The sequence below is a fragment of the Trichomycterus rosablanca genome, chromosome 2 (genome assembly GCF_030014385.1).
Source record: "Trichomycterus rosablanca isolate fTriRos1 chromosome 2, fTriRos1.hap1, whole genome shotgun sequence".
NCBI lineage: Eukaryota > Metazoa > Chordata > Actinopteri > Siluriformes > Trichomycteridae > Trichomycterus > Trichomycterus rosablanca.
In genome coordinates, this window is record NC_085989.1 from 36325053 (window position 1) to 36342614 (window position 17562).

At 40.0% G+C, this 17562-nt stretch overlaps 1 protein-coding gene across 8 annotated transcripts in view; it reads left to right on the forward strand.

Moving 5' to 3' along the window:
- Positions 1-17562, forward strand: part of ptk2aa (protein tyrosine kinase 2aa) — a 160485-nt gene that overhangs the window by 103646 nt on the left and 39277 nt on the right. For 4 of the 8 annotated variants that reach the window (XM_063014944.1, XM_063014951.1, XM_063014910.1 and 1 more), the window contains 9 exons: positions 715-794; positions 892-954; positions 3859-3913; positions 10668-10808; positions 12205-12282; positions 12525-12632; positions 14364-14481; positions 16143-16176; positions 16286-16350. In XM_063014944.1, the coding sequence (XP_062871014.1) occupies positions 715-794; positions 892-954; positions 3859-3913; positions 10668-10808; positions 12205-12282; positions 12525-12632; positions 14364-14481; positions 16143-16176; positions 16286-16350 (742 nt within the window). The remainder of the gene's footprint in view (positions 1-714; positions 795-891; positions 955-3858; positions 3914-10667; positions 10809-12204; positions 12283-12524; positions 12633-14363; positions 14482-16142; positions 16177-16285; positions 16351-17562) is intronic. The other 4 variants (XM_063014959.1, XM_063014902.1, XM_063014919.1 and 1 more) reach the window with 1 other exon arrangement.

Sequence of the window (17562 nt, forward strand, 5' to 3'; positions counted from 1 at the left end):
CGAAATTCTTTCTTTGCATATCCCAGCTTGTTTGGAAGTTGGGGTCAGAGCGCAGGTTCAGCCATTGTACAGCACCCCTGGCAGAGAGGGCTAAGGACACCTTGCTCAAGGGCCCAACATTGGAGCTGGGATTCAAACTCCTCAATTATTATCTTTTTTTTTTTTTTTTCCTCTTTTAGATAAAAGTAAATGTAAGTGGTGCTCAGGTGGCGCAGTAGTAAAATATGCTGGCCCACTACCTCTAAGATACAAGTTTTGTATTTCAACAGTGCAGTCTGCCAGAGATGATTGGCTATGTTGAAGGGGGTATGGCTGAACAGCCAAGCCACTTGGAAGTGCAACTGTCAGTGCACTCGTAGTGGCGGTCCCAAGCCTGGATAAAAATAAGGAGGGTTGTGTCAGGAAGGGCATCCAGCATAAAAACAGTACTAAATCAGGTTTAAAGACCAGAAAGATCCACTAAATACAAGAGTTATCAAAACTAACTAAAAACTAAATGCTGTTTGTTTAAAAATATTAATGTGTATATATCATGCATATAATGATTTTCTGTATATGTTTTTACTTATACAGCCATGATTTTATACATGTAAAAAATCATTACATTTGGTGATGGTATGCACTATTAGTTTGACAGAGCTGTGCCCTGACAACTGTTTGTGAATAACTTGTTCTGAACAGTGCCACGATTAAACAGCTTTATGTTTTTTGCAGGTGAAGCACGACTACATGCTAGAAATAGCCGATCAGGTGGACCAGGACATTGCGCTAAAGCTAGGGTGCCTTGAGATCAGGTGGGTTTGTATGTGTGGTTGGGTTAAATAATTCATCATACTGCATTCATTCATTCAATCGAAATGTTTAACTTCATTGTTCTCATGCTTATTTCAGGAGGTTTTTCAGAGAAATGAGAGGAAATGCACTGGATAAGAAATCCAACTATGAACTGTTAGAGTGAGTATCTTTACTATATTAACATAAAACCTGAATGTGCAATTAAATAACCAGAATAATAATTGGTCTTCAGCTTGTTCCTCTTACCTGTACACTCTTTTTACAATAGTCACACCACACAGCTCTTTTTAAGTGTTGGGCGACACTGCAGTCCTGTAGAATATTGATTCGTCTCTAAGTGCCGTGAGGTAACCATTCAATGATAAATGATTGGGATTTATTAGTGGAACATTCAGGGTGACTCTGAGACAGCTGGAATCAATCCAGAATAAGACAAACAACACAGAGGGTCTGTCCGAAAACCTAGTGAGTTCTCTACGTAGACGCATTTTACATCATCCTTCGTGCGCTTCCGAGAAAAAGGCAGTTTAAATTCTTAGATGCCTTAAATTGCTGCCTACTAAGTTGCCTTATTTTGAAGCGATTATCTGATTGAATAATGATTTGCAAATTTGGGCTGGTCAGTGACAGTTTAACCATTTTAGGTACACGGAGGGAGATGTTAGCTGGCATGCTAGCTGGTTTGAATGGCCTGAGGCTAACTGTGTTAGCTTAGTAAGCGAAAACTGTGGTGATGTAATCGCTGTCTAAGTAGCGTGTCTAAAAAACCTACCTTATAAGTTTGATGTCTTATTAGAATTCTCTCGGGCGCCACGGTGGCTCAGCAGGTAGGACTGTCGCCTCACAGCAAGAATGTCCTGGGTTCGATCCCCAAGTGGGCCAGTCTGGGTTCTTTCTGTGTGGAGTTTGCATGTTCTCCCCGTGTCTGCATGGGTTTCCTCCGGGAGCTCTGGTGAATTGGAGCTAAAAAATTGTCATGACTGTGTTTGAAATGAAACTTGTGAACTGATGAACCTTGTGTAATGAGTAACTACCGTTTCTGTCATGATTGTAACTAAAGTGTGTAAAACATGACGTTAAAATCCTAATAAATACAATAAATAAATATAAGAATCTTTTCTACTTAAGCAGCTCACTAGGTTTTTAGACAGACCCCATAGATGTCAAGGTTTGTGGATGATCACAAATGATAAATGGCAAACTGACTAAATGGTTGTCTGTCCAGTAAGGTTTATTTATCGAAAAATAGAGTTGTTTTGAACAGACTTTTATGTTCAGACTGGTATGAATATGATTCTAAATCTGTAAGCTATTGAGAGTTGTGGTTTAGCTCATCTTTGTCAGTAATGACTTTGCCTCTCTTCAGTAGGCTGCTCTGGATTCCTGGGGTTTATTGTCTGTTTTCTATTGTCTTTGCTTGGTGTTCTGTGTGTCTGACACAGTGATGCTCACCCAGCACGCAGAGATAAAGCAAGACATGTTTGTGTAGCAACTTTCACACCCTGCAGGCACAACTGTCACATTCCAGCAGGCAATCAATATTCAGTCTATTTTTCAACTCAAGGATTGTTTAAAAATCTGGCTCGCTTATAGCATGTAAGAAAATGTGAGTACATTGGCCATACAGTGCGGTTCATACGTTCTACATACAATGCAGTCATGTTGAATCAAATATAGTCAGGATATGTACTGGATATGCACATGGATATAACATTAAGTGCAGTTTGAGTGACTGTCCTGCATTTTGATGGACTAGTGTGTTGTCTACTACTGTATGTCTACATACATTGTAGAACATACATTGTATAACATGCACATGGATATAACATTAAGATTAGGGCAGCATTTTATTTTATTGTTTAATAAATGCTGTATCGTTTTTGGCTATGTCTGACGTGCATGCAAAAATACTGTTCATTTCAAATCGTGTTATTAGTATTTGTGTTGTGCATACCCCAGTGTTGCTTCTAGGTCACTGGGTTCACTCGAGGGACACACAGCAGCCCCTGGTGTCAGAATTAACAGCGCGGGCCATCCAGTCACCAACCAATTGTAATCTGAGTGATAGCTCTCTTGTGCCACAGGCAGGCACAGGGAATTTAGCACCTATAATATGAGCTGCTCATAGATTCACACAACTCTGAGCAACCGAGAAATAGGATTAGTGTTGGATTCGGTTTCTCTTTATTGCTTGACAAATTAGCTAGGTTTCTTTTGACCTTCCGAGGCTGGAATAATGATGAAGCATATCTGTGTTTTGATTGGACCACCAACACCTGAGTAGAGTTTTTCATCTGCACAGCTTAGTGATGAAAGGATTGGATTGGATTCTGTGCCAAGCACTGTTCAACATGGTAATTCTGCCTAGCAACACTTGATGATAAAAGTAGACTCAATCATCACTGACCTTGGAACAACAGCCCATTCAAGCCTCTATGACCAGATGCTCAGAGGCACTTATGCCAATCATTTCTAAAATAATAATAATCATAATCATACATTATTATCCAGAGTTGTTCAAGCAAAATAAAATTACAGTTTGTTGCCCTAGTTCTCCTATTGGAGCACCAGTTTCTCATTCCACCCAACCCAATCAATATATTTAGATGACTGACTGATAGAATGTATGACTTGATGAAATTGATGTGAATTAAGGACTGGTTTATTCATTTCATGACCCGAGTTTTGTTAAAGCTGCTATCAAGAAGCAAGAACTGAGCACCTATTAAAATGTTATTCAACACTCAATGTGTGTTCACCCAAACATCTTTAAAAATCAAGTGCTTGAGGATTGAAGATATTTCTAATAAATATAACTAAGATAGCAACAAAATCAGAAATTGCTTTATTCTGCTTACTGTTGTGGAAGAAATCTGAAGCACTGTGCACAATGTATGTAGACATAGTAGACAACACACTAGTCCATCAAAATGCAGGACAGTCACTCAAACTGTGTTTGAGACTTTGTACTAAGGAGTCTCTGCACTACTACTATGCATAAGGATTGAGCACTTGTGAGTTCTTGTGCATGTTCTAAACTGTTTTTATTTGTTCTGTTTTTAGAAAAGATGTTGGGCTCAGGAGATTCTTCCCCAAAAGTCTGCTGGACTCAGTCAAGGTAAGATGCTTCAAAGCTGAAGCTGATTTTTAGTTTCCATTTCAGTTGTGGTTTTTAATGTCTGCTCAAGATGAATGCAAACCTATGTAGAGAATTACATGAATGAACCAATGTATGGCTGCTTGGTTCATTAATGTCAGACATTGTGCCACTTTATACACACAAACATAAATAAACAAACTGAAAAAAGTCATACAATCACCAATTGATTACAAGTTCAAGCCTAAAACATGAAAAAGCTATCTGTCTACAAGTCCAATAATGCATTGCTGGTCATGCTTTCTATATATGGTGGATGGCATTCCTGTCTTCTAATGCTGCTTGAGCTGTAGAGAAGCTTTGGCTGGCTTGACATTTTTTAATTTACACCTGGTACATCATAAGTGCTGCATTTGCAAAGTGTCAAATATTGTTAATAAATTATTAAAACACTATTAAACGGCTGTGCTAAGTGGCCGCTGCTTGCACAGAAGGAAGATTTCTTTTTCTTTTTTTGTTATATCACTGATACAGAGGAAATGAATTAAATAATATTGCAAACTTTTTGCTCAAAAATCCTAACATAAGAGAGTGGGACACTAAATAAGCAGCCTATATATAATTCCCTCCAATGTTAAATTATGTATAAACCATATAAACACATATTAAAACATATACACTGCTTAAAATGAAACTTACAGAAAGTCACCGGCCTCATTTAAAGGTATTTAATAAGTCACTTCAGTCACTCGTAAATTTCAAATTATTTAACATGAAGTGCACTGGTATGCTGTGTAGTGTGAACACTGTATTAAAGAGTGCAATGTTTTGCTTCTATCAAGTAAGAATTCCACCTAAAGATTAGCAGCCAGACTTCACAGAAGGTACATACAGTGTATCACAAAAGTGAGTACACCCCTCACATTTCTGCAGATATTTAAGTATATCTTTTCATGGGACAACACTGACAAAATGACACTTTGACACAATGAAAAGTAGTCTGTGTGCAGCTTATATAACAGTGTAAATTTATTCTTCCCTCAAAATAACTCAATATACAGCCATTAATGTCTAAACCACCGGCAACAAAAGTGAGTACACCCCTTAGTGAAAGTTCCTGAAGTGTCAATATTTTGTGTGGCCACCATTATTTCCCAGAACTGCCTTAACTCTCCTGGGCATGGAGTTTACCAGAGCTTCACAGGTTGCCACTGGAATGCTTTTCCACTCCTCCATGACGACATCACGGAGCTGGCGGATATTCGAGACTCTGCGCTCCTCCACCTTCCGCTTGAGGATGCCCCAAAGATGTTCTATTGGGTTTAGGTCTGGAGACATGCTTGGCCAGTCCATCACCTTTACCCTCAGCCTCTTCAATAAAGCAGTGGTCGTCTTAGAGGTGTGTTTGGGGTCATTATCATGCTGGAACACTGCACTGCGACCCAGTTTCCGGAGGGAGGGGATCATGCTCAGCTTCAGTATTTCACAGTACATATTGGAGTTCATGTGTCCCTCAATGAAATGTAACTCCCAAACACCTGCTGCACTCATGCAGCCCCAGACCATGGCATTCCCACCACCATGCTTGACTGTAGGCATGACACACTTATCTTTGTACTCCTCACCTGATTGCCGCCACACATGCTTGAGACCATCTGAACCAAACAAATTAATCTTGGTCTCATCAGACCATAGGACATGGTTCCAGTAATCCATGTCCTTTGTTGACATGTCTTCAGCAAACTGTTTGTTGGCTTTCTTGTGTAGAGACTTCAGAAGAGGCTTCCTTCTGGGGTGACAGCCATGCAGACCAATTTGATGTAGTGTGCGGCGTATGGTCTGTGCACTGACAGGCTGACCCCCCACCTTTTCAATCTCTGCAGCAATGCTGACAGCACTCCTGCGCCTATCTTTCAAAGACAGCAGTTGGATGTGACGCTGAGCACGTGCACTCAGCTTCTTTGGACGACCAACGCGAGGTCTGTTCTGAGTGGACCCTGCTCTTTTAAAACGCTGGATGATCTTGGCCACTGTGCTGCAGCTCAGTTTCAGGGTGTTGGCAATCTTCTTGTAGCCTTGGCCATCTTCATGTAGCGCAACAATTCGTCTTTTAAGATCCTCAGAGAGTTCTTTGCCATGAGGTGCCATGTTGGAACTTTCAGTGACCAGTATGAGAGTGTGAGAGAGCTGTACTACTAAATTGAACACACCTGCTCCCTATGCACACCTGAGACCTAGTAACACTAACGAGTCACATGACATTTTGGAGGGAAAATGACAAGCAGTGCTCAATTTGGACATTTAGGGGTGTAGTCTCTTAGGGGTGTACTCACTTTTGTTGCCGGTGGTTTAGACATTAATGGCTGTATATTGAGTTATTTTGAGGGAAGAATAAATTTACACTGTTATATAAGCTGCACACAGACTACTTTTCATTGTGTCAAAGTGTCATTTTGTCAGTGTTGTCCCATGAAAAGATATACTTAAATATCTGCAGAAATGTGAGGGGTGTACTCACTTTTGTGATACACTGTACATAAAAACGAACATCAAACACATGATAAAGTTAATAAAATTACAGTGTCTAGGTCTGCTTGCACAGTCTGTACAGCCTAAGGCTTTAAGCTCATTCAATTGTTGTATCCATTTTCATACTGAATTGTTTTAGAAATTCTAATCCATGTTTCCATAAAGTTCAAGTTTCAGTTGCGTGTGAGTGAAATAGAAATGCTGCTTCGAACGAGTGGGTTTGTTATACATTGTGAAATTAAATTAGCCTTTGAATTTAATATTGCAGTGTTTGAAAACTGTCCCATCATGCAAGAATTTTAAATGCTGCCTTTAGGTCCTGGTGTAAATATCAGTGTTACGACATCACAGTGCTACCACAAGCTTGTAATTACTCGTGGGGAATTTCTGTCAGCGTCAACTTCAATTTTTACTCTAAATTCAACATTCATAATCCTGACCGCCAATTTTAATTGACCAACCCCAGCTTGTAGACATTTTGTATTATAAACGAACTTAATTAACAGTGACTTTTGCGGTCTGTAATTTATATTACTCCTGTAATGCACATGCTTTCTTCATTTTGTTGTATTTAAGTCAATTCAGCTTCATTTCTTAGTTTATTTCAATCGAACCCATCTGACAACATTCAGTTTGAAACAATGACAAAAATGGACCAGCCCCTAATACCCTGTTCTGTACCACGCAACCTTCGTGCCACTATTCTTGCTCGCCTTGATCCTCCACCCAGAACTCAAGGAAGACAAGCATCAAGACTTTTTTCTGTACTGGCACCCAAGTAGTGAAATGAAATTCCACTGTTCATTCATACATCTGAGTCTCTCACTGTATTCAAAACATGATTAAAGACCCACCTTTTTACTAAGCACTTAAGGCAGTAACATGCACTTACTAACCTTCTATAGCATCTTATTTAAAAAACAAATTGTTTTAACTTGATTTTAGCAGATTTGTATCCCTGGACTGTTGTCTGCTTAAACTAGAGTATGAACTGTAAATGTAAACAACACACTTTAAATCAAAGTTATTGAGAGACTTGAACTACACCGACTACACACTGTAGTGAGTAACTACACCGATTAGTCATAACATTATGACCACCTCCTTGTTTCTACACTCACTGTCTATTTTATCAGCTCCACTTACCATATAGAAGCACTTTGTAGTTCTACAATTACTGACTGTAGTCCATCTGTTTCTTTACATACTTTTTTTAACCTGCTTTCACCCTGTTCTTCAATGGTCAGGACCCCCACAGGACCACCACAGAGTAGGTAATATGTAGGTGGTGGATAATTCTCTGCAGTGACACTGACATGGTGGTGGTGTGTTAGTGTGTGTTGTGCTGGTATTAGTGGATAAGACAGCAATGCTGATGGAGTTTTTAAACACCTCACTGTCACTGCTGGACTAAGAATAGTCCACCAACCAAGAATATCCAGCCAACAGCACCCCATGGGCAGCGTCCTGTGACCACCGATGAAGGTCTAGAAGATGACCAACTCAAACAGCAGCAATTGATGAGCGATCGTCTCTGACTTTACATCTACAAGGTGGACCAACTAGGTAGGAGTGTCTAATAGAGTGGACAGTGAGTGGACACAGTATTTAAAAACTCCAGCAGCGCTGCTGTGTCTGATTCACTCATACCAGCACAACACACACTAACACACCACCACCATGTCAGTGTCACTGCAGTGCTGAGAACCATCCACCACCTAAATAATACCTACTCTCCTGACCATTGAAGAACAGTGTGAAAGCAGGTTAAAAAAGTATGTAGAGAAACAGATGGACTACAGTCAGTAATTGTAGAGCTACAAAGTGCTTCTGTATGGTAAGTGGAGCTGATAAAATGGACAGTGTGTGTAGAAACAAGGAGGTGGTTTTAATGTTATGGCTGATCGGTGTATACATCCAAACATAAATACAGAGTTTGTGCATTGGTAATGTGTTTTAAATTGTACTTTTGTTTGTTTTTTGTTTAACATTTATTTTTATTTAGTTAAAGTGTAGTAACTTTAATATTTGGCACTACTCCAGTTTCTGTAGTTTAGATCTGATCTTTAATGTAAAGTGTAAGCATACCTTTGTTAAAAGCTGCTTGTTTGGTAGCAGCGTGTTGAGAACGGACCTCGGCCTGTGCAGCTGTCATCAATAAAGTGTGAATGAACAAGCAGAGAAAGATAAATCTGAGGCACACGTCAAGGCATAGTGTGCATCAAGGCTACAAAGCATCTCGGGTGCTTTGTGACTCTTAATATACGTGGACAGATGCTCAGCTTAGACATGGGGGTGTCCCCTAACCCCTGAGGTCATTGTTAAATCCACTGTGTGCGCCTGTGTAGGCAGGATAGAGGCGCTTCTTTACTATTTACGCCCAACCCTTTTAACTCCCCAGAGACTATATGGGAACTTAACACCAACCCCCACTCCCCTAGTGGCCGGTGTACTGTAGAGATTATCTTCCCACCCAGTTTGGCATAATGGAGCATTTTATTGTGTTGCCCTGCTCAAATTTTAAAACATAATCTTTATGATGATTAGAAAATGTGCACATGGTGTGTATGGGTCATGCTGCATTTTTTGTGAAACTGTATTTAAAAAGGCTTTGTTTGTGATGTCAAATGGAATTAAATCACACCCATGGCCATCTGTCTAATAATAAAGTCTGACCACTGGATTAAATAGTGTTAATAATCAAATTAAGCAGTGAAAGATTTGACTGACTGCTCAGATGTGACGGTTTGAATAATCGTCACTAGAATTCACTGGCCTCATGCCAGAATTTTCTTGCATAGCATAATGAAGACACACTTGTGTGGCATGTCCCATAATGTCAAGTGAAATTACGGTTGAATCCCTGTCTGATTTAGCAGAAAGACTAATCATTCAAAAGAAATAAATAGGAACCCACAGGCCACATTTTCTGGCTGCAGCTTCAGGTCGTCTCTTGACCAAGCCTATCCTGTGATTGCGCTCAGTCGATGCCTAGAGAGATACACAACTCTGTGCTTCCTGTCAGGAAGGGTGGGCTCCATGTTTAAGGGGACACCTCCAGGGACATGTTTCAGCCTGTCTACGTGTTTGAAGTGATATGCCTGTGTCCATTCCTGGAATGCCTTAACCTCATCCTAAACCATATTTAGTGAAAACTCCCATTATGGTATACCCACAGATCATGGTGTTTTTTATGGCTTCCAGCTTGGATTACATAGCAAATGTGTTACTTCATACCTCTGGGGTCTTTTGTTTCATTGCTGTGTTCATTGCTGTGTTCACTGTGATAGACGTCAGATTTGGGTGAAATGTATAGCAGTAAAGGAATTACCAGTTTGATGTTGTCTATATATATTTTTTTTTTGCCATGATGTGAATACCAAGATGATTCTGGAAAAGCTCAATTACAAAATGTTAACATGACAATCTAAATAAATATTTCTTGCATAGAAAATGCTAAATTAAAAAGATCTATCATCAGCAAACCTAGCCAGAGCAAGTCTTACAGGTTCATTGTAGGTTCATCACAGTGGTGATGTCTGCCATTTAATGCCGCTTTATAATTTATAAAAGAATTAATTTAGCAAATTTTATGATCACAGAGGTGTTCAAAACCTCGGAATCAGAGTTTTACAGAGCATTACATCACCGTACATTGTAGATTTTGATCCACAATAGTACTGATACTGATCTATACATTATGTAATGTCATCACAGCATGAGCCAGCTAAGCTTATTTAAGATTCCCTAATCTAAATAGATTGGTTCTGCTGAACACAAGTTCATTATTAATAAGCAGCCTATTTCTGTTCTTATTCTCAGTCAAGGCATTTAAACTGCAAACTATTTGTAAAAGTCATCATTAGTGAAGTTTAAACCGCGCACACACACACACACACACACACACACACACACACACACACACACACACACACTTTAGTGGTACAGCGGTAAATTACGCGAGCCCACTACGACTGGGATCCAGGGCTTGAATCCCCAGTGGTGCTAGTGGTTGTTCTGAAGTCTATATACAGACATGATTGGCTGTCTGAGTGGGGTGGCCAAGGCTATGCGATGGACTGGCATTCTGTCAAGGGTGTGTTACTGCATCGTGCAACTGAACCTACTGTGACTTTGACCAGGATAACGTGGTGTTAGAACAGGAAAATTACCAGTACACAAATATAAAAAATTAACACTCTTGTGCTGTTGTGCTGCTGTTCATGGTATTTTCCATGTATTTTAGGCAAAAAATTTACGGAAGCAGATCCAGCAGACATTTAAGCAGTTTGCTAGTATGAATGATGAGCAGAGTATTCTCAAGTTCTTCGAGATTCTCACACCAGTGTACAGATTCGACAAGGAGTGCTTCAAATGTGCTCTAGGGGTAAGTGTTTGTGTGTTTGTGTGTGTGTGTGTGTTTGGCACTTCTTTTTTGCTTATCTTCTACTGCCCTCTGCTGGCAGTGAAAAGCTTTTATTGCTGAGTATTACTTGTCTGCTTGTCTGACCTTTGAATTGATTTACTAGTGTAAAACTGGTTCCCATTACTTTTAAATATAAGTAATATGTTTTTAGGCACGGTGGCTAAGTGGGTAGCACTGTCGCCTCACAGCAAGAAGGTCCTGGGTTCGATCCCCAGGTGGGGCGGTCTGGGTCCTTTCTGTGTGGAGTTTGCATGTTCTCCCCGTGTCCGGTTTCCTCCCACAGTCCAAAGACGTGCAAGTGAGGTGAATTGGAGATACTAAATTGTCCATGACTGTGTTTGATATAACCTTGTGAACTGATGAACCTTGTGTATCGATTAGCTACCATTCCTGTCATGAATGTAACCAAAGAGTGTAAAAAGCATGACGTTAAAATCCAAATAAACAAAATATGTTTTTATCATATCTGATTGTTTTTTGTCTTTTTGGAGGCTTATGTTTTAATTGCTTAAAACTTACATTATTATTGTAAAAATGATGAATCTAACTCTGTGTCTAACAATGATCAGTTAAAGGGCTAAGTTTCAGGTTAGCAACAGAACAATATTAAAAAAAAAAAAAAATTTCAGCATTTAGCAGTCATTTTATCAAAAGTATCCAATCCAAGAAACTCTGGGTTAAGGGCATTGCCCAAGGGCCCATTAATGACAACCTGGCAGTAGTGGCGCTTCAACCAGGGGTCGTTCTGTTCAGCTACCTTCCAGTGTTTGTTTTAATGGTAGCATTTTCCTTAGAAAGATTTCATTCTAATTCACTTACTAGGTGCCCAGGTGGCGCAGCAGGATATTCCGCTAGCACACCAGCGCCAAAATTCGGAACTCCTCGGGTTGGAAACTCGGCGTTGCCATCTATCGGGCATAATTGGCAGTGCCTGCAGCAGACACGTTTCTGCTAGGGCGGGACGACCAGACTATGTGGTGTAGGGACCCTGATTGGCAAAGAGAGAGGCGCCTGTGCAGAGTGCATGGGTCAAAAACGGTTCCACCTAGGGCTGCATGCGGGTCGGAGGAGGCGTGAGCATCAATATACCCACCTCGACTGCAACCAGGGATCCCCCAGCAGTGGAAGACAAATTAACTACGCTAAATTGGGAGAAAATTGGAGAAAGAGCATAAATAAAATAGAAAAAAATAATAATTCACTTACTAAATGTGTTGCTTGATTATAACATGCTCTGTATGTAAAGAAGACACACCTTGAGTCAGTGAGGGAGTTCAGTTTGGTGTTATACATTTAACAATACCACATGATCAGTTGTAAATGATATGTAATTAACGTTTGTTCATTTGTCTCATAGTCAAGTTGGGTCATTTCGGTGGAGCTGGCTATCGGCCCTGAAGAGGGCATCAGTTATCTCACGGACAAAGGCTCAACGGTAAGCTGGGTCCACAGTCTTGCCTACAGACAAATAACTCTTTTAAGAGTACTTAAAGCCTCAACAGTGTTCTAATTTTCCTGATAGGACTTTTTATCTTTTGTTGATTAAGTCTTTATTGTATTATTATAGTTGCACAAAATAAGCAATATAGTTTAAAGCACTTAATACTCTGGTGCTTTTCACACCATCCTTAAAAACGTATGTCTTATCCTCATCTTGGGTTTGTTCTTACCTTGCAGCCGACACACCTGGCTAACTTCACACAGGTGCAGAGTATCCAGTATTCCATCATGGAGGATAGAGAAAGGAAGGGCATGCTGCAGCTGGACGTGGCTGGGGCCGCTGAGGTACTGCATAGCCTGAATATATATCCGAACATGCTTTTGAGTGTTGCAGTTCAATCTTTTACATTCTGCTGTGGTGTTTGTTCACCGGCTCACGTATCTACCAGTTTACCATAATTAGATCTCAAAACTACTTCATCCTGGGTACAGCTGCATCACGAGTCCTAAACTGATTCAGATTCTAAGTCTGTGAAAATGTCTACATTGCTATGGTTAGCCTGGGAGCTATAGGGTTCATTATTTCCCATAAAAACTACATACAAAGACTTTTTGTATTTGGTCTTTCTTTAGCATATATCTCTAGTTTTTCCTCACTGTTCAGTGTTCCTCTCAGTCATATTCAATGGTGTAGATGAATTAATCCTTTGATTCTAGTCCTGTAGCTAAGAACTGATCTTTAGCTAAAGAACAGATCTCTTTTTTTCTGTGAGGCTGTGACTTACCACCACTGTGTGTGTATGTACCGGGCGAGTCAAAATTATGTTAACACTTGAATGGTGGAAACCATTTATTCACAAAACATACTTTAAATGTGTAAGATGATTTACTGGACAGTCTCAACCGGTTCGCCATCATGTTCAACACACAAAAACCAGCAAGCAACAGTACCATTCAAAGCCCGGACACACATTTCTCAGGGAAGAGATCCATTAGTGTTAACATAATTTTGACTCACCCGGTATATACTGTACATACAGATGAGCCAAAACATTGTCAGCATTTTTTCCCTTCTTGCCTTCTTGGACCACTGTTGGAGGGTACTCACCTCAGCTGCCTGTAAACACCCTTTCTGTTTTGAAAATACTTTAACCCAGTTATTCGGCCATAAGGATTTGACCTTCGTCACTCAGGTTATTATTGATTGATTAATTGGTTGGTTGATTGGTTGATAGAGTTTGCAGCAGGAATTCACAAACATCTTAAACATCACAAATACATTTATTTACTGTGTTTAAAGTGACAATTTTCTGAAATACTCTCGAAGCCCATGTGGCTACATTTATTACAGTAAAATAACTATTTCTTTTGCTCGAATCCCACACTTATCAGAGGTTTCCAGACTTTTCCCTGCACTGACTCAGATTTGTCTTGATTTCTTAAATCTTTTCACAATATTTGTACAGTATACAGTGAAAGATCTAAATCACTTGCAGTCTTGCATAGATCTTAATTGGCAGTGCCTGCAGCAGACACGGATCTGCTAGGGCAGAATGACCAGACGATGTGGGTGGGGTCTTCAAAACACTGTATAAGGACCCTGATTGGTAGAGAGGCGCCTGTGCAGAGTGCAGAGGTGGAAAAGGGTTCCGCTAAGGGCTGCACGCGGGTCAGAGGAGGCGTGAGCAGCAATATACCCACCTCGTTTGCAATCGGGGATCCCCCAGCTGCAGAAGACAAATTGACTATGCTAAATTGGGAGAAAATACAATAGAAAAAAAATTTTGGCTTTTGATAGTCATGAGATATGAGATGTCAAGAGATGAGTGAATAAAGTTAGTATTATTAAAAGGCCATGTGTGTGTTCACATGTCTCTTGTGTGTGCAGCTTTAAGGGTGGGTCTGCTGTGAATGTTAAGTGTTGGGGTGGTCTTTAGCGGTCAGTGCAGCTGGCTGCAGTTGAGCAGTCTGAGTTGTAGCATTAACAGTAGTTGTGTGCTCAGCTAGGCTGGGCTGAACTGATAATGACTCATTGTGGGACTGTCTCTATCTCTGTAACCATCTCGGCTCATCCAGCCTCTCACCGTCACCACGCCGTCCTTCACCACAGCGGAGAACATGGCCGACCTGATCGATGGATACTGTCGCCTGGTCAACGGTGTTGCACATTCTTTTATTGTCAGAGCTCAGAAAGGTAAGTCTCTGTCACGTTCATGTATTGCTCTGTAGAGTTTGTGATGAGCAAGGCCCCAACGCCCATCTTCAGCCTTAATGAATGGGCTGCATTGTCTTACGTGTTATAAGAGTAGCACGTCAGCCAGAGCAATATATTTAAATGGAAAAGTTTTGAAGCCTAGCTGTTCATTTGATATAAGCATCCAAACTGAAAGTTTTACTTGTATGAAAACTAATACATTGTGTTTAATCTTCTTACTGTTATTTTTTTTAATGGTGCAGGACTCAATACAGCAAATGTCTGTGTCTAGACACTAGAGAACATGTAGCATGTAATTTGTTCTCCCTTATATCAGACTTGGACTTGATTTTATACACATTTAAATATTACTACATTTTTAATTATTTTATATATTTGGCAAGTTTAAAAATATGTTTGCCGTAAATTAAATAACTATGCGTTCAATATATGCTGCATTTAAATAATCATTCTTCTTAAGGACCTAGCAATTTAGGGACTGTAGATTTGACTTGGATGTGTAGCTGAGAATTAGACTTGACACATCTGGTTGTATTTCAAACCTTTTGTGCAATATAAATCCAGTTTAATTGTACTTATTAATTACTTTAATTGTAATTGTGATAAGGGATTTTGCATTTGAATTTTCCCATACAAAGTAAATAAAAACATGTTTAAAGTCAGATATGTTCAACTGTAACCTGCGAATTTGCTTTTAGTCAGGAAGAACACTAGTGGCCTCTGTTAAGGCACTGTTATTCATGCAACCAAGTCTTAAAAGTACCAGCTGTGCCCAACAAAACTAAACATAGGTGGATTCTTATCAAGTTTCTTCTCCAAGTAGGGATGCACCAATCAGATTCTGAGGTGATTTATAGTATACCAATACAAAAGCTTGAATATCCAGCAGTGAGCAAATCAAAGTAGTGAATCCTTTTACATCCAACAGATCACATCTAACTACAATGTATTTGGTTTAACACTGATTAAGAATTTGAGGCCTGTATCAAACATTACATAGACTTGACATGAATTTGTGGCCGAGACTTAGACTTGACTTTGGTCACACCATCTTGTTTTGTATGCAAAATCCTGTATGCAAAATAAATTCTGTATAATAAATACTTTGCTGTGACAAGTCATTTTGTAATCGCAGTGTTAAAATTGAATTTTGTTTAACTTTAACCTGCAAATTTGGGACCTTTAAAGTGAACAGTTGAACCAGAATTTCAGAAGTTCTTATGTTAGAAATCTGCTGGCTGGGATTGCCCAGCCTGACTACGAATTGTCCTAAAGTATGTAGCAGCATGATTTAGTAAATTGCACTGTGTAAATGTCTTTTCTGGTTCTTTATGATGCATAAAATCACATTTATGAAGCTAAACAAACAGTAAGTTTTTTCATTGTATAAGAAAACCAGTAAAATGCTGTCACGGCTACATTGGAGGACCATTTCCAGCTAGAATCTTTAAGAGTCTCGGCCTGACCACGCCCACCTCGTAATGCCACGAGGCAAAGTTTTAGTTGTGAGTAGGCCTTTAGAATTAAAAGCTGACTCAGTTTAAACTTGAGGATACATGACTTGACTGAATTGCATAGAAAAAAACATAGCAAAGCTAAAGCTGATTGTACTTCTAATATTTATCATTTCATTTGACCAGCAGAGGGTGAGAGAGCACTTCCATCTATTCCAAAGTGAGTATAAGCTGTAACAGTTTGTTGTTGTTATGTATATGTATGAAGTGTGCAGAAGTATTTACAGCTTTAAACTGTCTTGATTTATGCAATTAACTGTACATTGCAGGCTTGGTAACAATGAGAAGAAGCTAGAGGCTGTCCGAGCAGGGGTGCGGGCAATCTCTGTGTCAGGTAAGTGTACAGCATAGTGGTACAGTGTCCCAATTAAAGTACATATATATATATATATATATATATATATATATATATATATATATATATACAGTATATATATATATATATATATATATATATATATATATATACAGGGGTTGGACAAAATAACTGAAACACCTGTCATTTTAGTGTGGGAGGTTTCATGGCTAAATTGGACCAGTCTGGTGGCCAATCTTCATTAATTGCACATTGCACCAGTAAGAGCAGAGTGTGAAGGTTCAATTAGCAGGGTAAGAGCACAGTTTTGCTCAAAATATTGCAATGCACACAACATTATGGGTGACATACCAGAGTTCAAAAGAGGACAAATTGTTGGTGCACGTCTTGCTGGCGCATCTGTGACCAAGACAGCAAGTCTTTGTGATGTATTAAGAGCCACGGTATCCAGGGTAATGTCAGCATACCACCAAGAAGGACAAACCACATCCAACAGGATTAACTGTGGACGCAAGAGGAAGCTGTCTGAAAGGGATGTTCGGGTGCTAACCCAGATTGTATCCAAAAAACATAAAACCACGGCTGCCCAAATCACGGCAGAATTAAATGTGCACCTCAACTCTCCTGTTTCCACCAGAACTGTCCGTCGGGAGCTCCACAGGGTCAATATACACGGCCGGGCTGCTATAGCCAAACCTTTGGTCACTCGTGCCAATGCCAAACGTCGGTTTCAATGGTGCAAGGAGCGCAAATCTTGGGCTGTGGACAATGTGAAACATGTATTGTTCTCTGATGAGTCCACCTTTACTGTTTTCCCCACATCCGGGAGAGTTACGGTGTGGAGAAGCCCCAAAGAAGCGTACCACCCAGACTGTTGCATGCCCAGAGTGAAGCATGGGGGTGGATCAGTGATGGTTTGGGCTGCCATATCATGGCATTCCCTTGGCCCAATACTTGTGCTAGATGGGCGCGTCACTGCCAAGGACTACCGAACCATTCTGGAAGACCATGTGCATCCAATGGCGGTGCCGTGTATCAGGATGACAATGCACCAATACACACAGCAAGACTGGTGAAAGATTGGTTTGATGAACATGAAAGTGAAGTTGAACATCTCCCATGGCCTGCACAGTCACCAGATCTAAATATTATTGAGCCACTTTGGGGTGTTTTGGAGAAGCGAGTCAGGAAACGTTTTCCTCCACCAGCATCACGTAGTGACCTGGCCAC